The sequence below is a fragment of the Polypterus senegalus genome, chromosome 7 (genome assembly GCF_016835505.1).
Source record: "Polypterus senegalus isolate Bchr_013 chromosome 7, ASM1683550v1, whole genome shotgun sequence".
In the NCBI taxonomy this organism is placed as follows: domain Eukaryota; kingdom Metazoa; phylum Chordata; class Cladistia; order Polypteriformes; family Polypteridae; genus Polypterus; species Polypterus senegalus.
The window spans coordinates 80,690,491-80,712,236 of record NC_053160.1 but is presented as its reverse complement, the minus strand read 5'-3'; the positions used below and the strand labels follow the sequence as shown (position 1 = coordinate 80,712,236).

The 21,746-nt window shown below is 36.9% G+C and overlaps 1 protein-coding gene across 3 annotated transcripts in view; it reads right to left on the bottom strand.

The window, feature by feature from the left end:
* kcnn2 (potassium calcium-activated channel subfamily N member 2) overlaps positions 1-21,746 on the bottom strand; it is a 553,897-nt gene that overhangs the window by 439,669 nt on the left and 92,482 nt on the right. For all 3 annotated transcript variants that reach the window (XM_039758938.1, XM_039758937.1, XM_039758939.1), the window contains exon 2: positions 4,978-5,115. In XM_039758938.1, the coding sequence (XP_039614872.1) occupies positions 4,978-5,005 (28 nt within the window). In that variant the 5' untranslated portion in view covers positions 5,006-5,115. The remainder of the gene's footprint in view (positions 1-4,977; positions 5,116-21,746) is intronic.

Sequence of the window (21,746 nt, the reverse complement as noted above, 5' to 3'; positions counted from 1 at the left end):
TCATCTTTTTGTGTTAAAACAGATTAAGTCAGTGTTTGTGTTGCAATTATTTAGTATGTTTTCTTTAATTTTTCACTTAAGCTGGCACTTAAGTGTTCAGTCTGCCTCAGTAGTGATTTAATATATGAAGAGGTAGGGGAAGTGACAGCGAAGGTGGTAGGGATGAGAACTGCACCCATACGCATGTGACTTGATCTATACTAATAAAAGGCAAAGGCCTCACTCACTCACTCACTCACTCACTCACTCACTCATCACTAATTCTCCAACTTCCCGTGTAGGTAGAAGGCTGAAATTTGGCAGGCTCATTCCTTACAGCTTACTTACAAAAGTTAGGCAGGTTTCATTTCGAAATTCTACGCCTAATGGTCATAACTGGAAGGTATTTTTCTCCATTAACTGTAATGGAGTTGAGCTGCAATGACGTGGGGCGGAGTTTCGTGTGACATCATCACGCCTCCCACGTAATCACGTGAACTGACTGTCAACGCAGTGCGTAGAAAACCAGGAAGACCTCCAAAAAGCGCTTAAGAAAACATGCATTATATAATTGAGAAGGCAGCGAAACAATAAGAAGCGAGCGAGTGACATATACTACCATATTCATGAGTGTTGCTACCTCGGAAAGAAAGCAAGGTGTAAACCTAAACTTTAAATTAAGTTCATAGACAGGCTACCGCTGGCGTTTCACATGCCCACGGGAATGCGGGATACAAGTTTAATGAGAGGACGCAGGATATAAACGAGAGCGTTGATCACTTTGTAACTAAGTTAAAATTGCAGGTGAAGGGGTGTGCTTATGCAAATTCTGAGAGACTGTGTTTGTGGGGGATTGACAGTTAAGGCGGGTGGGGAGTCACGTCATCATCACCCCTCCCATTTACCTCATTTTGCTCTGAGCTGAGCTTCGCTAACGCCGCCTCTTCCGAAGCAATTTCGTCACACTGCCACCAAATACTCACAGAAAAATCCACAAGTTAATACACACTCTGTCTCTAGAGTTTCTTCACACTGAATCCTCCAGGCACTACTTAAAAAAGGTTACATTGACAATCGTGTTGCGTTATTTTTAAAATCTTTCCTTTTCTTAGCACAAGCAGAGCTGAGAAGCTTGTGCATGTGCTCCATAACGCGTTAAAAAATAATGCATTTAATCACACTTTGCATTACAAGCAAAGGGAGCTTTTGTCAATGCATGATTTCCTGGTACACCGATTACATTGATCAGCACACCCCGATTCATTTTACCCTCGCACCACCTTAGTTTGAGAAGAAGTATGAAAAAATATGAGGTTAACACAGAAAAACAGATCACCAATTCAAACTTTATGAATAATCGATTCGCCATCAATAATTGTTTTGGTAAAGCCATCCTCCTTCCATTTTATAATTTTTCCGCCACTAGCCATGATTAAATGAACGGTAACAAAGTAAGAGCAAAGCGAAGGTGACTTATTTAGGCAGGAATATATATGACAGCAACACTCATGACAATGTCAATCATGTTACGTTATTATTAAAAGGTTTCCTTTTCTTTTCATTACTTCTTTAACACACTACTTCTCCGCTAGTAGGCGCAGGTATTTTGCTATATATACAATATATGAATTACCTCCAAAGAGCGCTGAGACTTTTGATATCATGAACGTGTGTACAAAAACTGGGGTCTCCTGCCCAGCAAAAGTCGAGCAGCCAGCGTGTGTGCATAGCTGTGCCGGCCTTTGAGACGCTGACTGCGCTTCTGTCTTAAGTCAAAGTGAGCACTTTTAATTTTTTTCTTCCTCCCCCTGCGCTATAGCCCAGACAAGTGCAAACACGGGACCCCTTTTATACACCACGGCAACATAATATTAAGGCGATTCACACTTTCTTTTGCACGTATACGATTATGAGGTCCTCAGCTCGGATTATGAAGATACGCACAGGAGTGAAGGACTGACAGTGCCATCACAGCTGATTAATGGCAGGGACGTCTCACCAGTCTACACAAGACCCACCGCGATTGTCCCTAAAAGGCGATCATAACGTCAGCGAACACATCTCTCTGTACTATATAAAAGAAAAAGGCAACTTTCCTTTCTTTACACCTTTTTCCTTTTATCCCAAACCAAAGCCTTTCTCTCTTAACACTGCAGAGGACACAAAACTAATTTTCTTTAATTGCCGGTAAGGCACATTACCAGAGGCACAAATTTGAACGTTCACATAGAAAATGTAATTTCTATACCACAGCCGTCGTGTAGCGCCTTTCAAAAGGGATCTACTACCGAGAGATGATTTTAGCTGCTGTTAGTTACTTACCTGTTGTGTTACACAGTCTTTAAAATGTAGTTTACCCGAACCACTCCAGTAGTGCTCAATGTACCTCCATCCATCCATTTTCTAACCCGCTGAATCCGAATACAGGGTCACGGGGTCTGCTGGAGCCAATCCCAGCCAACACAGGGCACAAGGCAGGAACCAATCCTGGGCAGGGTGCCAACCCACCGCAGCTCAATGTACCTGTACTTCTTAAAACGTTAATGTTTTACTTTTTAATAACTTATAGACTATATTTTATTATTTTTCCCTTGCACTATGTGACCAAAGCTATACACACACATATAGACACATACAAACATACACACAAGTATATGTATGTGTATATATATGTATGTATGTATGTATGTATATATATATACACACACACACACACACACACATACATACATACACACATATATATAATTTGTGAGTGTGTATGTATGTGTGTGTATATATGATGTAGATAGGTATGTATATATATATATATGTGTGTGTGTGTATGTATGTATGTATGTATGTATGTATGTGTGTGCGTGTGTGTGTGTGTGTGTATGTGTGTGTGTGTATATGACAGCAGCAATCCAAGCTGTGAGAAAACAGTAAAAAGGAGGCGTGTCAGACGTCATGGTACATTTTCTGATGCAGCTAGACGAAAATAACTTTGTGATGCTGCCACCAAATACACAAAACAATTACTTTGACAATCATGTTACATTATTTTTAAAATGTTTCCTTTTCTTTTCATAACTTCTTTAACACATGACATCGCTATGCGCTGCTATTTTGCTATATATATATATCACAGCGACACTCATAACAGTGACAAAACAATTACATTGACAATCATGTTACGTTATTTTCAAAATGTTTCCTTTTCTTTCTCTTTCCTTCTTTAACACATTACTTCTCCTGCCAAGCGCGGTATTTTGCTATATATATATATATATATATATATATATATATATATATATATATATAGTAGATAGATATGACAACAACACTCATATCAATGACAAAACAATTACATTAACAATCATCTTACGTTATTTTTAAAATTTTTCCTTTTCTTTTTCGTACCTTCTTTAACACACTACTTCTCCGCTGCGAAGCGCGGGTATTCTGCTAGTTCTACAATAAAATAAAAGAGGATTAACCTTGGAGGTCAATCAACACCCTGAAAGCGAATAGTAGACGCTACGTAGTATATGTGTATGAAATTTTAGGTCAAAAGGTCAAACTGTTTGCGAGCTACAGGTGATTTAAAATCCTAGACAGATAAACGAACAGCCACGGTACCATATTAAATAAGAAGATGCAAACATATGTGAACTTCTTTACAAAAATGTATTAGCTCTGGAGAGCACAGCAGTGCATAGCAAAGCAAACACACTCACATAGGTGTAGTTTTTAGCAACATCAAAAAAACAGGCATGTTTTTTGTGATTTGACTATGGGTGTAAATTGGAAACTACATGAATTTTTGTCATCGTAGTAAGCAAGCAATAAAGAAGAACAATGTGTTTTTTACATATAAAACAAAATACCTATAAAACAAAACAGAAGATGCTTTTCTCTTTTTTTATTTTCATTGGAATAGCAGCAGGACCTCCTGCTATTAAGAAATAAAGTATCTGCAAAAGATCGCAAATGTCTCACATATGCTCTTCACCCAAACATAGTTTGTATGACATCACATGCCAACATACTTAGTTATGATACACATACTTAGTGTAACACATTAGCAGTACTCACCGAGTAATGCTAAGGAGAAACCAGAACAAGAAAGCATAAACCAAATAAAGAAAAAATAAATGATAAAATATTGGAAACTAGATGAAAACACACCTGTCTTCCTTAAATGCTGTCAGTGCCATTTTTCACCTTTCCCCTTTTATTGATTAATAAAAAATGTATAGGAAAAAACTCAGATACTCAAAGATTATAATGGTAAGTAGTTATGTTCAGAGATTTGTCAGGTAGAGAAGATTGATGATTTAAGGCAATGTAGTTACACTCACTAATCATAACAATGGAGAGTGGTGTTGTGGGTTCATTAGCTCATGCAAGTAACACTTCCACTGCATTGCGTGTGTGACAAAAACAACCCTACAAACTTAAAACAATTGTGTAAAAATCTACAAAACGTGCAAACTTACACAAATAGTGACTAAGCCAGGATGCATACCACATTTTCCAGTAATTTTTCTCCATAAATCCTGCTTAACTCATTAATGAATTTCACCACTTCAACCCCCTGAGACCAGAAAAACGTTATAGAATCTATGCCAGATAAATGTTAAAGCTTTATTTAACCACGTAGCAACCATTACACAGTTGAAATATAATAATAAATGAAAACAGTTCTTAGAGTCTTGTAGTACTGTTAGAAAGGCTTAGATTTCTTTTCAGTCTTGCATGCAGGAATGTGTTTTCATTTTAATAGTCCTTTGGTATTCATTATAGGGGAGCTGAGGAAAACTACTAAACATTTTTTCTAACATTTAACTCAAGATATTTTACGTGAAACTGTTTGTGGTATATCAGTTACCTATAGTTAATAGACAATACATATTGTAAGAGAAAGGCTTAGAGTTCCTAATTAAATTTCTGTTTTTATCACTCGATGGCAAAATTGACAAATTAAGTAAAATAAATTGTGCACTCTGGAGTTACCATTGAAGCTCCTGGTTTGATCAGGCATCTTCTGCTATTGGTCCAAACTGACATCTCCGGGCCTATGGGTCCTCCTGACTTTAAGGGGCCCAGCCAAAAACGACTCAGAGGAGCTTTTCTGGGCCACTGTTGTCATAACTGTGGAGAATAAAGACGAGTAACTAAGTGCTGGTTAATGCCCTCAATCCATCAGCAGTGTTAATATTAAAATCAGTTCAGCAAAGGCTCACAGCATGCTACTGCACGTAACAATATGAAGCACAATAACAGACAGACTTTCAAGGGTACATTTCACTTTATGACTACTATTTGTATTTTTTTTTTTTGCTTGTCCTTAATTTTGGTTTCAATTAGCAAAGAGGCATTAAACATACTTTAAAGGCATTCATAATTATTATTCTAAAATACATGATTGAAAATTTTTAGATAATATTACAGCAGGGAGTGACGTGATACACCTGAGGTAAAGAGATTACTCAGTAGAATTTAGGAAAGAATGCCAGCCACAGAAGAAAAATGTTATCCTTGTGTTGTTACCTATTTTCACTGATGCTGTGATTGCCCCTCAAATGGGAAGAAAAAAACATACTGTACTGCAGATCATTTATATGATTATTAAAAAATAGTTAACTGAAACAACTTTGTGTTAATTATTTTTTCAACAAAGCCCAGGGAAAATGTATCTTGGATTCTCAAGTGCCTTGGAATGCTTTATTCATTTTGCTTAATCATTTTTTCCACTTTGTATTTTGTATTGTCATCTATTTTTCATTTATTAATGCAATTTCTTTAGTTCTTTGCATTTGTTGCACTCTATTGTTTATTACATTTTTATTTTAATTGATGAGTTGATTTGAAAAGATCCCTGATTAGATAACAGTGCTCAGATAATGAAGTTAAACTAGTTGCACTGCCTTACAGCTATATACATCTCAGGTGGCCACTGCTTCACCACAGTGGCATTAGTTTACAGTACTTTTTTTCCTCTATTCCTTTTTTTGTAGTCAAGTGACCATTCTGTTCAATGATTGTTGGCTTTGTGATGTTGACTTATTACTGTGGATGTTTGGCCACATTATAATTACTTTTTTATTCATATTTCACTTTGAATATTCTCAGTTATCAATTGTTCATTTAACCAAAGATTTTGTATTTGGCGTGTAGATTCTGAGTGTTGTACTATAGTAATATTATTTAGAATTTTGGATTAATGAATTTATGATGCTTTGTGTACCAAATTTCTAAAGATTATTTTTGACTTTGTCTTTTGATTAATCTTATGGGGTTGATAAATAACACTCAGTGTTTATTCATCAGCTTATTTTTTGTTTTTCACCTCCATCTCCCAAGCCTTAAAATGTTCATTAACTGATTTTTAGACAAAATATGATGATGTTTGGAAGACTCCTTCTCTGATGTCTCCCTTAAAGAGGTTCACCGACAAAAGCGCGATAGACATATGCGCCCCGACAAAACTGTGACCGACAAATGAGCGCCGACAAACCCGCTAACTGGTTTTCGACAAATGCGCGCCGACAAAATCGCCATGACAAAATCGCGAGAGAGGCCAAGAGAGTGGGAAGCTCTTGCTGCAATTCTTCTTACATATGCAGGGCGTGATCTTAAGGACTATCTGCGTGCCGTGCTGATGGCATGCCGCGTCTCATAATATTGACTTCTAAAATAAACATTATTATATATGCTTTAAACTATCCATCCATCCATTTTCTAACCCGCTGAATCCGAATACAGGGTCACGGGGGTCTGCCGGAGCCAATCCCAGCCAACACATGGCACAAGGCAGGAACCAATCCCGGGCAGGGTTCCAACCAACCGCAGTGCTTTAAACTAGTAATTCATATTTAATTAAACTTTCGCGATTTTGTCGGGGAGATTTTGTCAGTGCGAATTTGACGCCGTGTTTTAATCGGCACTATTTTGTTGGCGCGCATATGTCTATCGCGCAAATGTCAGGTCACACTTAAAGATGTTGTCTAGCAGTTATTTCCAGGATTATATTATACATGCAAAGTGCACCAACTAGCTTCATGTCAAAGTTTTTGCAGCTGAGTTCTATAACACATATTACCAAATTAATAGTAAAATTGGAAATCAAATACAGTAGTTTCTCACATGGGCATTCACATGTCTTTCCCAGCTCACACTTACTGCATGTTTGATCTCTCAAAATCTCCCCAGCTGATCTGATATTCATCAGATACAACCAGTTGATGAAGGAAAGATCTGTCCTTCTCTCCAGTGAATTGACCATAAAATATAGACTAAAGCACAATAATGCACTTAATGAAATTTCTATATTTTTCCTTTGCCGGAATACTGGACTTTTGAAGAATGGACTTACAGTATATGTGAGATAAAAGATTCTCAGGAGACATGCTGACATCATCATTGTAAAGACTAAACTTTTAACTTTAACTTTGGTATGGCAAAGTCTAAGGTGGATAGACTGGGATAGGCTTTTAAGTGTGGAGACTATTGAGGAGCAGTGGAACAGGTTTAAAAACATGTTACATGTAATGCAGGGCAGGTACATACCTAAATTTGGAATCAGTAGGAAATAAAAAAAACCCTGAAGTGGATTAATAAAGAGTTAAAAAAAGAAGCTGCAAAGGAAAAAAACAGCTGTATAATGCATATAACATGAATAACTCCATTGTGAATTTTAGGGCATATGAAAACATGAGGTCAATCAATAAGAAGGATATTGGGAAGCTAAAAGATAGTTAGAGAGGAATATAGCAGATATGGCAAAAGATGACCTAGTGATTTTTTCAGTAATTTAATAGTAAAGGAGACGTCAACAAGGAGGTGAAGTGTATCAGGAATAGTAAAGAGGAATTAAGAAATACAGTGAAATAGGGGATGCTCTAAACTTACATTTTTCTGAGGTCTTCATAAGTGAGGAGGTAGATAAACTCCCAACTATAGAAGGGAGTACTAAGGGTCTACTGAGTAATTTAGAAATTGTAGAGGGAGAAGTACTGCTTAAATTAAATAGGCTGAAATCAAACAAATCTCCAGGACCAGGTAATACTTACCTTCAAGTTTTTAAGGAGGTTAGTGAGTACATATTGTCAAACTTCTGAACTCTTTTGAGACCCTTTCCAATAGGACAACACGAAGAAGCTCAACTGCCGCATCTGTTGAGAGTTGCTTGTTTGTCACTGAGGCACCTCCAGATTTGCAGTGCCACAGAAACAACTACAAGCTGACCACTACCATGCACAAAGCAGTGGTCACCTGATGGGTGATGCAGGGGACATTATAACTTGGCCAATGACCTGGCCCTGGCCTTACCTGTTTACTGTGTCTGTGTATAGTAGAATGGTAGATCCCGGCAACAATAATAACTTTGCTGTTCCTGTTTCGAGTTGAATAAAGCTAGTTTTGCTAAAGTACTGAGACACAGCCTTATCTTTGTGGTGCAAGACACTGACTCACATGTCACAATATATAAAATCTTGACACATATTTTTAGGAAGTCACTGCACACTGGGGAAATTCCAAAGGACTGGAAATTGGAAAGTATTATCCCTTTATATAAAAAGGGTGATTGGGCAAATCAATGCAAGTATAGGCCAGTAAGCTCACAGGATAATTAATTAAAAGAATTATTAGAGATGAGATTAAGCAACACATTCCAAGAACATTTTACTAAATAGTCAGCATAGGTTCTGAAGAGGGAAGTCATGTTTCACGAACATACTGAATTCTATGAGGAAGCAACAAAAGGGTATGATCAAAGTGGTGAATGATACTATTTATCTGGACTTTCAAGAAGCATTTGATAAAGTTGGGCAACAAACTAAAAGAAGTTGGAGTTCAGGGTGCGGTGTGCAGAATTGGCTCAGAAACAGGAAGCAGGGGGTTATGATGCAAAGAACCTTGTTGGAATTTGCCAATGTTAAGAATGGTGTTCCACAGGGGTCAGTGTTAGGGCTGCTGCTGTTTTTAATATATATAAATGATTTCAATAGGAATATAAGTAACAAGCTGGTTAAGATTGCAGATTATACCAAGATTGGTAGATAATCTAGAATCCATTGAATCATTACAGAGGGATTTAGACAGCATACAGGCTTGGGCAGATTTGTGGTAGATGAAACTTAATGTAAGTACAAGTAAAGTATAACATATGGGAAGTAAAATGTTAGGTTTGAATTCACAGTGGGAGGTCTGAAAATCAATGTACACCTTATGAGAAGGATTTAGGAGTCATAGTGGACTCTACACTATCAACTTCCAGACAGTGTTCAGAAGCCATTAAAATGGCAAATAGAATTGGGTTATATAGAATGACTAGCAAAATACCCGTGCTTCGCAATGGAGAAGTAGTGTGTTAAAGAAATAATGAAAAAGAAAAGGAAACATCTTGAAAATAATGTAACATGATAATCAATGTAATTGTTTTGTCACTGTTATGAGTGTTGCTGTCATATATATATATATATATATATATATATATATATATATATATATATACATACATACATACACACGTACATTATATATACAGTATATATATATTTATAATATCTATATCTGTATATATATCTATATCTCTCTCTATGTATATATACACATACATACTGTACATACATACATACACACACACACATTATATATATATATATCTATATCTATATATATACACACATACACACACATTTTATATCTATATCTATATCTATATATATATATATATATATATCTATATATAGCAAAATACTCGCGCTTCGCAGCGGCAAAGTACTGCCTTAAAAGTTTTATTAAGAAGAAAATTAAACCTTTTTAAACTGAGAGAAAATATACCAATAATTATTTGTTAAGGATCTCTTTGTCTACCACATTGTGAGTTTGGCCCTCCGGTTGTAATATGACCAAGCTGTGCACTGAGCTTACTCTTAAGCATGCAACAGACAGTTGGCCATGTGAACAGTAATCTTGTTTCAAATCTCACAGCTTGGATTGCTGCTGTCATAATCGGTTTGAGTTTCATGGTTTGTTTCAATTACGAGTAGTAATAGTAATACGACAGTATTTGTAGGACTTGTGTTAAAGTGACATTCGGCATCTGTCAAGCGTTGTAAGTATACAACCAGTTTCATCAATAACTTCACATCCAGCTTTTGAGAGTTTAAACATTCATAAACATCAAAGTGTCCACTACTGAAATTGTCACCTGTGAATCTAAGATGTTTAAGAGGCATTGGCGGTTGTCCAAAGGTGTAAAATATCTGGCCATTTTGGTACACTTGAAAGCGACAACCGAACAATTCAGTGCCAGCCATCAACTCACATGCAGATGCATAGGTGAAGGGCTTAAGCATTTCACTCTTATAGTGCTCCTGTGTAGTATAATTATCTCCTGTACCGTCATCAGTCCACACCTTGAACCTGTCCCAGTCATTCAATACATAAGACACAATGTTTCTCCAGATATCAAGAGTGAGCCTGATATGGCCGTGCAATATGTAACAAAGAGAATGGAAAAAATAGGTGCCATCTCCAGGCATGGAAACCACTCGGTAAGTGACAGTTCTTTGATCGATGGTGATCACCTCGATAGACATGTTAATGCGGGTACGGTTGGAATGATAAAGGAAATGGGTACCTGAACAATGTAAAGTGAGTCTAAAATACCTACACAATAACTATAATCGTAATAAATGAACAATAAAACAGCGGAGAAGCCGTGGATTAAATAAAAAGGCTGTAGTTATCAGCAGGGAGACATGAATCCCGTGGCGAAGCAAGGAAGGGAATGTAGAGACTGGAGCGACGGACGGCCTTATATAGGCAGGCAGCCAACAACATAGGAGGCGTTGGGATGAGGGACCCAATGCCGCCTCACACGGTGACTGAGCTGCAAGCTATGGACGTATATATGTACGTAAGTAGGATTCAGTTAGCGCTGGGAACCCGCGTACCAAATTTCTTGAAGATTGGCCCATAAGTAACAAAGACTGTTGAAAAGTTCAATATGGCGGCCGACAGTGGCATCATACCACCGAAATAAGTACCAAATTTCAGCCTTCTACCTACACGGGAATTTGGAGAATTAGTGATGTTGGAAAGTTCAATATGGCGGCTGACAGTGGTGTCATACCACCGAAAAAGTATGTACATTGGTTTCGTTAGCGCAGGAAGCCGCCTACCAAATTTCGTGAAGATGGGGCCATAAATAATAAAGTTCAACATGGTGGACGTTGTTGACCGTTATGACCGTTACGCGTAGAGTTTCGAAATGAAACCTGCTTAACTTTAGTAAGTAAACTGTAAGGAATGAGCATGCCAAATTTCAGCCTTCTACCTACATGGAAAGTTGGAGAATTAGTGACGTTGGAAAGTTCAATATGGTGGCCAACAGTGGTGTCATACCATCGAAATAAGTACGTCCATCGGTTTCGGTTAGCACAGGGAAGCCGCCTACCAAATTTCGTGAAGATTGGGCCATAAATAAGAAATTTCCACATGGTGGACGTTGTCAACTGTTATGACCGTTATGCGTAGAATTTCAAAATGAAACCTGCTTAACTTTTGTAAGTAAGCTGTAAGGAATGAGCCTGCCAAATTGCAGCCTTCTACCTACACGGAAAGTTGGAGAATTATTGACATTGGAAAGTTCAATATGGCGGCCGACAGTTGCATCATACCACCGAAATAAGTACGTACATCGGTTTGGTTAGCGCAGGGAAGCCACCTACCAAATTTCGTGAAGATGGGGTCAGCCTTCTACCTACATGGGAAATTGGAAAATTAGGGACGTTGGAAAGTTCAATATGGCGACCGACAGTGGCGTCATACCATCGAAATAAGTACGTACATCGGTTTCGGTTAGCGCAGGGAAGCCGCCTACCAAATTTCGTGAAGATGGGGCCATAAATAAGAAATTTCCACATGGTGGACGTTGTCAACTGTTATGACCGTTACGTATAGAATTTCAAAATGAAACCTGCTTAACTTTTGTAAGTAAGCTGTAAGGAATAAGCCTGCCAAATTGCAGCCTTCTACCTACACGTGAAGTTTGAGAATTAGTGGTGAGTGAGTGAGGGCTTTGCCTTTTATTAGTATAGATATGTAGAGTCCAAGGAGGTCATGCTCAAGCCTTATACCCCACTGGTGAGGCCTCATCTGGAATACTGTGTACAGTGTTGGTCTCCAAGCAACAAATAGGACATAGCACCACTAGAATAAAATCAGAAAAGAGTGACTAGGCTGATTCCAGGGGTTAGGATGATGAATTATGAAGAAAGATGAAAAGATCTGAGCCTTTTCAGTTCAAGCAAAAGAAGATTAAGAGGAGATATGATTGAAGTGTTTAAAATTATGAAGGGAATTAGTACAGTGGATCAAGACAGTTATTTTAAAATGAGTTCATCAAAAACACGGGGACATGGTAAGGGTACATTTTTTCACAAACATTAGGCAGTTTTCCTTTACACGGAAAACCATAGACACTTGGAATAAAATACCAAGTAGTGTGGTAGACAGTAGGACTACAGGGACTTTTAAAACTAGAGATGATATTTTTTAGAAGAATTAATTTCATAGGTCTGAAGCTTTGTTGGACTGAATGGCCTGTTATCATCTAGATTGTTCTAATGTTCTATTAATAGTAGCCTATAAGAGAGCCTATTATTTGGCATTTATCTTAAAACACAAAGTGGCTTGGAAAATGCTCTTATCCAAACAGAAGAAAAGTCAGTGCAAGCAGGTGTTGCATATAGAAAGAGAGGTGTAAATAACAAGAATTAACTTTCAGTGGGAGATGGGCACTCTCTTGGCCTTGGAACCCCTGCAGATTTTGTTTTTGTTTTTTTCTGGAGTTTTTTTTTTGTCCTCCTGGCAATCTGACTTTACTTTATTCTTTGTTACTTAGTATTGCCTAATCTTATTTTTGTTTCATATAAACTTTTCTGAAAACATTCTATATAAATAAATATTATTGCTGTTGTTCTAAGTTGAGGAGTTTTTCCGATGCAGTGATTTGGTCTTTTAATCTAGCAGTAGAGGCAATAAGCTTAGTTTTTTATTAAAAGCTCTACAGAATATGAGCCCCAAGTGGAGTTGGAAGACTCCTTCGTGACACTGTTCAAGTCATCTCTAAAGTTTTGTTTACATTTGTCTCATTGATCTCCATTTTATTTTACACTACTGTTAACTTGCCCTTTCAGACTAGCACAGTAGACCAATAACTATTCACCTCTTGGGAGGACAATCATTCTATTCAAAGTCATACACATTTTTTTATGTACATTTAAGTGTAAATTGTAGAGTAAATTTAAGTTAACCAATATAACTATAGAGTAAGTAGGAGCACAGCATTTATCTGTAAAGATCGTTAATACTCAACATAAATACTGGTGTACAACCCTAAAGTGTACAGATGCACGAATCGCTATTTGGCAGCAGATTCCAATCACTGATTTCTTAAATAGAATTCAGGCTAATTGGTGATATTTTGGCAAAAGTCATGTAAATGATTCAAACAGAGCCTGTCTATCAAACCTATCTTGGGATATGTTAATTAATTATTATAGAAAATGATTAAAATGGCTTTGAAAAAACGGAACACCCTTGTAAAGAAAATCAGATTGTAAAAAAGCAAAAAGTATTGAATATGGTTAACATGCATTCAGCCATGCATGTTCTGAACCTATTTTGATCCAATACTGAATCACAATGCTGTGGTTTGGAGATTTGCTTTTTACTCTGCTTATGACAAGGTCTTATATTCGCTGTCAAAGTGTTGGCAGCTACACTTTAGAGCAAAATTCTGTGTTCCGTATTAACTGATCTACAGCAAATAAATAAAAATAAGGTTGGAAGCTCTGTAAAGTACATGACATACCTGATGTTACCTGCTGCAAAGTTGAATGATGACAATAATGGGAAAAGAAATTCAAAGAGTAATGGCAGAACCTCAGCTTGTAAAACTAAAAGTAAATAAATCTAAATGTACTGATCTGCAAAGTTTGGTGTGATTTTGTAAAATGATGACTTTAGTTAGTGTATTTTTAAAATGCTTTTCCAGCTGCTATGTCATGCTAATTATATTAAACAAATTGTAGATTTGGCTACAAAGTCTTAAATGCGATGTATTTTTTTTTAAAAGGCTCTTGACAAAGAAAACACATTTTGTCATTATTGTTTTATATGTTCAATATAACAGCTATTAATTGCTTTCTAGTAAATTGTATGGTCTGGTCATATGTCTTGCACTGGTGAACTGATAATAGTTTTGTATGACTGTAAAACATGCAGCGGTCAAAACCACTACTATTCACTAAGTTTATAGCGATGTGTTGATTCCGGATTGTCAACCCTAAACTGCCTTTGGACCCCTTACTGTGGAGCAGACAGTTTACATAGACAGTAAAATTGATTTATACAAAAAAAGGACCTCAAGAAATGGAGCAGTGAATCAAGATGTAATACTGTAAATCAACTATATTCAAATCATACAAACTCAGCAACAATATTCTGATTCCGTAACCGCACATCTCTTTCCCAACATATACAGTATACAAATAACATGAAAAACATGAACTCAAAATATCTCACAATGTCCACCCAGTTTTGCTGCTTAGTAAAATGAAATATCCCACAATGTTTCTAAGGCATTAGACGTGCTATCCCAGAATAAAAGATTATTATTTGCTCACTCAGTCTTGATCCTATTAACTGTCCCATCCTTTTCTTTCAGCATTCCGGGAGCTCTTTGAGATTGCCACATCCAGACTTTGTAGGGTTTCTGGATTTGAATACCTCACGCCTGTAACCTCTGCCATAAAACCTGGACTCTGTTTTTCTCTTCCTTTTTTGCCTTTTTGCACTTTTTTTTTTTTTTAAATAGTATACCACATCTGTTTCCATGACACCTTCCGGGAAATCGCTGCAACTGACGCATACCTCACAAAGGTCCTTCCTATTAACATATGCCAAATATAGCTCAACGTAGACCTTATACTGTATTTTATATGTGCTCAGACAGGGTTCGCATTGGAAATAAAACAACAGAGTGACAAAAGAAAAAAACAGAACATAAATTTTATGTAGCAGTGCTACAAACATACAGTGTATTATTCATTGGTAACAAAATAGCCACCCATTGTCACAAAGAGCACACCTTACTACACCAACACAGCATAGGCAACTTAAACTATATTATGACTGATCACAGGAAATGTCATGACTAAAGATTATCGACATTGATCTTGATCATTCAAAACACAAAATAGACAATGGTACATGTAATGTATTAGGTTATTGATTTCTTATACATTTTCTTTTCTGAGCTTGCAGCATTCCCTGCTTAGGCTTATTCCAGTCAGACTGTTTGATCAGAGGTACATCTAGTGGAAAGGCTGCAAGGTGCTCACATTGATAAATTGCATTCTTTCACATCCTTTAAGAAAACAAAAGTAAAATGGCATCTTGTTTAAACAATACTACACTCCTTTAAAGGTATGTCACCCAAATCTCAATAACAGCATGCACTTGCCTTACATTTTATTTTAATAAAATGTGCTTTCGAAAGCAAAGCTATGAATAGAAGCAATACCGAAATTGATTCCTAATGTCATCCTTTGACAATAAGGTTCAATTTGTTTTCCATCTGTGAAGTGGCACTTTATCTTTAAAAAGGTCAAGTCAATCTGACTCTATCCAAAGTATGCCTCCCACATAATAGCCATCAGCCCTGTGCCCCACCCTATGAAAGTGATGTCTCCACATGTCAGCTTGAGTAGTGCCTGCCAGGCTGGTTTACAGGATGCCTAACCACAAGCTGTTAGCTGACAAATAAACACATATTTTAGATCTAGTGCTAAAATTGTTTTTGTAAGTGTTTTTTTTTGGTTTTTGTCTTATTTGTAATTTACAATTGATTCAATACAATTGCTGCCTATTCTCATAACGTAATAATATTTTTTTCTATTTATTTAGCATTTAAGAAAATTCTTTTTTTATCATAATTCAGCATTTTCCATTGGTTGTAATGGGCACAACATTGTTGCATATGGTTGCTGTCACATATCCATGTTATGGTTCATGAGAGATCACTAATAGTGAACACTATTTACGATGGTGAGTCGCAGCCCCCTATTATCATAGTTTAGGATTCAAAGCATATGATTTATTTAAGCACAAATTCTGATAAAAGGGGTTCTGATCATTTTGTCACATTAACTTAATTATGAGTTTTGTTTTTACAGTAGTTTTAGTATTTGGTTACCAGTTCATCAGTCTTTTTATTAACGATTTGAAGGAAAATTCCTGGGGAGCTTATTTAATGTGAAGGGGTCTTTATGTAGCACCAACAGCTGCAAATACACATACTAATTATTCAGACTTAAATCTTACAAAAGCTATTAGTTCAGTTACGAGCTTCACTTAATTCAAAATACCGCTACCAAATGTATTACTAGAACTAGGAAATAAAACCAAATAATACCTGTTTTTAAGTGTTTATATTGGCTTCTATTTAAGTTTAAAGCTGAATCCATCTTCCTTCTTATAATTCTTTAAATATCCTAGGCCATACTTACTAGCTGAACCTACCAATATATATATAGCAGAATACACATTTCAAGACTGTAGTCTGTTAATGATTCGAGGAATTAATAAAAAAAGTTGGCGTCAGGGCGTCGAGCTATTAGCTGCAGGGCTTCAAAGCTATGGAATGACCTGTCTGCTTGTTTATAAGATGCTAAATGAGTTTTAAGATTTAAATCCAGGATAAGAACTTGTTACTTTAGTCCAGCAGTTTAGAGATGTTGTTTACGTTACTTAATGCACAAAAATATATGCTTGGTAGTAACTATGAACAGTTACTGATGCTTCAATATTCTGTTTGTTTTTTTCCTTGGTGCCACTTGATGCCACTGTTTTGTAGCAAAGCTGACCATTCTACCCTTGGAATAACATAAGAGAAATACTGGGAGTCCTGGATGAAAAGATTTAATCTTCTTATTAGACTTCCCTGTACAAACCATTACAATATTTTATAATACCAGTAATGGCGCACTGCACGATAACGTGCAGTGACTTCACTTGACTTGAGCATTTAAAAGTTTACCTAATATTTCTCTGTATGTTTAGCCTTTGTTTGCTCAGAGGTTGATTCGCTTGCTGCTTCCTGAGCAGCTCTTCTTTTCTCCACCAAAGCAGCCCACTTCTCCTCTTCTTTCATCGGCATCTTTTCGCATTAAAACTGATTAAGTCAGTGTTTGTGTTGCAATTTCTTAGTATTTTTTCTTTAATTTCTCACTGAAGCTGGCACTTAAGTCTTCAATCTGCCTCAAGAATGATTTAAGATATGAAGAGGTAGGGGAAGTGGTAGGGATGAGAATGGCGCCCATACGCATGCACAGAGTTTATTCTACAATAAAATAAAATAAAAAGAGGAATAACCTTGGAGGTCAATCATTACCTTGAAAGCAGATAGTAGACGTCACATAATATATTTTTACCAAATTTCAGGTCAATAGGTCAAACGGTTTGAGAGCTACAGGTGATTTAAAATCCTGGACAGACAAACAGACAGCCACGGTACTGTATTATATAAGAAGATTAAAAAAACACCCAAAAGGAGGCTGGTTGCCAATCACCAGACGTGTGACTATGTCTGACTTTGACAGTTTTAACATAGAATGGACATTTTCTTTTGATTTCTTGCTTTTAAACAAAAAGTGCCTTTCCGACAAATAGTGCTGGTTTCTTTATATCATGAACAACAGGATTCAAATTGATCCACCTTGGATGTCCTTGCTACACCTGTTTTATTACAGCATCTTGCTTCCCAAGTTGCCAAAAAGATCTGATCTTAGCCTGGTTAGAATTTAGCATGTCCAAAATGCAAAAACAAAGGGGTCTATGTGTCCTGGGGCATCATTTTTAAAATGATCATTAAACATATTTAATCTTGAATTCTATGTATTTGATTTTGTGTGGTAAATTGAGATATAAGAGGTATAAAGTTGAATGTATAAAACCTGAAATTAATGCAAATTAAACATACAAATACACAAACTTTTATTTGTGCACTTGCAACTGTAGTCGACTGCTTGCTCACTTTTTTAAACAGGAGGTTCAGCTAGAATCAGATGTAAAAACCTTAAAACCAAAAGATAATATGGAAACCAAAATATAATGTACAAGATGAGAATGCATTAACATATTGATATAAACCATATAAAGGGCAGTGCAGAAAACCTATTGAGAGCAAGCAGTAGACTGTTTAGTTCCACTTAGGTAAAAATACACGGTATACTAAAATACTGTACTATACATTGATTTGCTTTAGAAATAATGTCTCATAATTTCAAATATCTCCTGGTTTAAATATGACATTCACCTCACCAGTCTAGCGTCCTTAATCACTAATTATGATAGTATGCCCACTATATAAGGGCAGAAATCTTTGAACTGAAAAGAGATATACTGGCACTTGCTTTACTAGAGAATTGTAACATCGGCTCCTGGTCCTTATCTGGATGCCAGATTCAGAGCAGAGTTCAGGCCAAAGAAAAAAATAAAAGTACTTATAATCAAGTCAATCAGAAACCAGTACTGGCTCAGATATCATCAGTTTCTTACCCCACCCCACTTTTCTAGTCCTGTTTGTTATTCGGTAATGTAATGCTATACACTACAAACAAATTATTATGCTTATTTTTCTATAAGTACAGTAGGTAGAATTGTAATGTAATTCTCATCTATCATTTTTTTATGAACCAGAGTTTATTAGGTGCATAGAAAGAAACTACATTGACCTGCTCATCATTTAATTGCAGGGCACTTAAATTTCATGTTTTGCAATGGCATTGGTTTACTACAGTTGTGACTTATCATACAGTAAAAATGGCTTGAAAAGGTCACGTGAAGTCCACATATAGGAATGCTGAAAATAGAATGAGAATCATGATGAAAGCATAGCCATTTTTATTCAATTATATTTAAGTGGATTTTGCAGGAAACCATTTGTAATGCAAGGCATATGGGGAAAAAAATCTAAGGAAATTATAGAAAAGATATAACTTTGTTAAATTTAGATTTTAACATATATTTTACTTTTTTTCTGTATTTTTCAGTTCTTTTCTACTACAGCTATGACTTGATGCAGATTTCTATTCCTGTGTATGCTGGTATCAAAGTGAAAAGATTTCTTCACATTATTTGTAAGAGAAATATAAAAACTAATGTTTTTTTTAATTTATACTTTATAAACTGCATAAAAAATTAAAGGAACACTTTGAAAACACATCTCAATGGGGAAAAAAATCATGCTAAATATTTATATTGATATGGACTGGGTAATGTGTTAGGAATGAAAGGATGCCACATTATTTGATGGAAATTTAAATTTTCAACCTACAGAGGGCTGAATTCAAAGACACCACAAAGATCAAAGTGAAAAAATGATGCGGCAGGCTAGTCCGTTTTGCCGAAATTTCATTGCAGCAACTCAATATCGTACTCAGTAGTTTATGTGGCCCCCACATGCTTGTATGCATGCCTGACAACATCAGGGCATGCTCCTAATGAGATGACAGATGGTTACTTGGGGGACCTCCTTCCAGATCTGGTCCAGGGAGTCACTGAGCTCCTGGACAGTCTGACATGCAACCTGGCAGCGTCGGATGGACCGAAACATAATGCCCCAGAGGTGTTCTATTGGATTTAGGTCAAGCAAGCGTGGGGGCCAGTCAACGGTATCAATTCCTTAATCCTCCAGGAAATGCCTGCATACTTTCGCACATGAGGCCAGGCATTGTCGTGTACCAGGAGGAACCCAGGACCCACTGAACTAGCATAGGGTCTGACAATGGGTCCAAGGATTTCATCACAATATCTAATGGCAGTCAAGGTGCCATTGTCTAGCTAGTAGAGGTCTATGCATCCCTCCATGGATATGCCTCCACAGACCATCACTGACCCACCACCAAACCGGTCATGCTGAACAATGTTACAGGCAGCATAACGTTCTCCACGGCTTCCCCAGACCCTTTCACATCTCTCATGTGTGCTCAGGGTGAACCTGCTCTCATCTGTGAAAAGCACAGAGCACCAGTGGTGGACCTGTCAATTCTGGTATTTTATGGCAATTGCCAATCGAGCTCCATGGTGCCGGGCAGTGAGCACAGGGCCCACTAGAGGACGTTGGGCCCTCAGGCCATCCTCATGAAGTCTGTTTCTGATTATTTTGTCAGAGACATTCACACCAGTAACCTGCTGGAAGTCATTGTGTAGGGCTCTGGCAGTACTCAATCTTGTTCCTCCTTGCCCAAAGGAGCACTTACTGGTCCTGCTGATGGATTAAGGACCTTCTACAGCCCTGTCTGGCTCTCCCAGAGTAACTGCCTACCTCCTGGAATCTCCACCATTACCTTGAGACTGTGCTTGGAGACACAGTAAACCTACTGGCAATGGCACATATTGATGTGCCATTCTGGAGAAGTTGGACTACCTTTGCAACCTCTGTAGGTTCCAGGTATCGCCTCATGCTACCAGTAATGTACATCCGGTGCTGCCGAGAGTGGCAGCCATTCCAGCAGCTCAGTGTATGACTTTATCTTTTTACCTTTTTTTCTCTATTATTCTCTATTTCACTGATCACTTCTACCACTTTCTTTTATGTGGAATCGCTCCCTGGACACTTTTTACTGCTTTTACTACTTGACATGAACTTTTACACACCGAGACTCGCCTATTCAAGTTGTCAGCTTCAAGCGCTGAGAAGAAATGCTCGCGCCAGTGTGGTTCCCTATTTACCTGACGAGGTAAGAAGACTGTATCGGGGCAGCCGAGCCAGCACTAAGATAAAAGCCAAGCGGCTTGCAAGAAAGTGGCAATATAAACCTTTGGTGATCCTGGGGAATTTTTTTATTATATTTATGTGAATTTCCCCTTGGGATTAATAAAGTATCTATCTATCTATCTATCTATCTATCTATCTATCTATCTATCTATCTATCTATCTATCTATCTATCTATCTATCTAATGACACTGACCATAGCAAAATGCAAAACTAGGAAAAAACAGACAGAAAAGATGAGGAGGGAAAAATATCAGTGGCCTCCACCTGTTAAACCATTCCTTTTTGGGGGCTGTCTCATTGTTGCCCCTCTAGTGCACCTTTTGTTAATTTCATTAACACCAAAGAAGCTGAAACTGATTAAAAATCCCCCTCTGCTATTTAACTGACCAAATCAATATCTCAGAAGTTTCATTGACTTGATGCTATACTCTGATTAAAAAGTGTTCCTTTAATTTTTTTTGAGCATTATATTTAAGTTATTTGAATGAATGTAAAATAATGAAGTACAAATATTTCATTACTTTATTTATGTACATTGAGTAAATTTCATTTAGAGCTACTTTTACTTTTACCCCACTACAAGTTTAGGTAAATAACATACTATTACTTTATTACATTTTCCAGCAAGTCCTTGTTACTTGTTACACAGCTCAAAGTTTTATAAATTCATAAAATAGACCTATCTATCACATGTTTTGTCAACTTAGATTACAGTACAGTGTTTGCTCAGACACAGCGAATAGAATGGCATATATCATTCAAAAATTAAATCGCCATAGTGTGCCTCCGACTTTTCATGTGGTAGGTTGTTCCTATGCTTCCTGATAATTATTGAGACATGGAAGCTGAACGTGCATTTTCCACATGGTTGTTTTAGAAACAGTACTGAAAGAAATCTCTGCTTTAAAGAATTTGTCTTCAAAT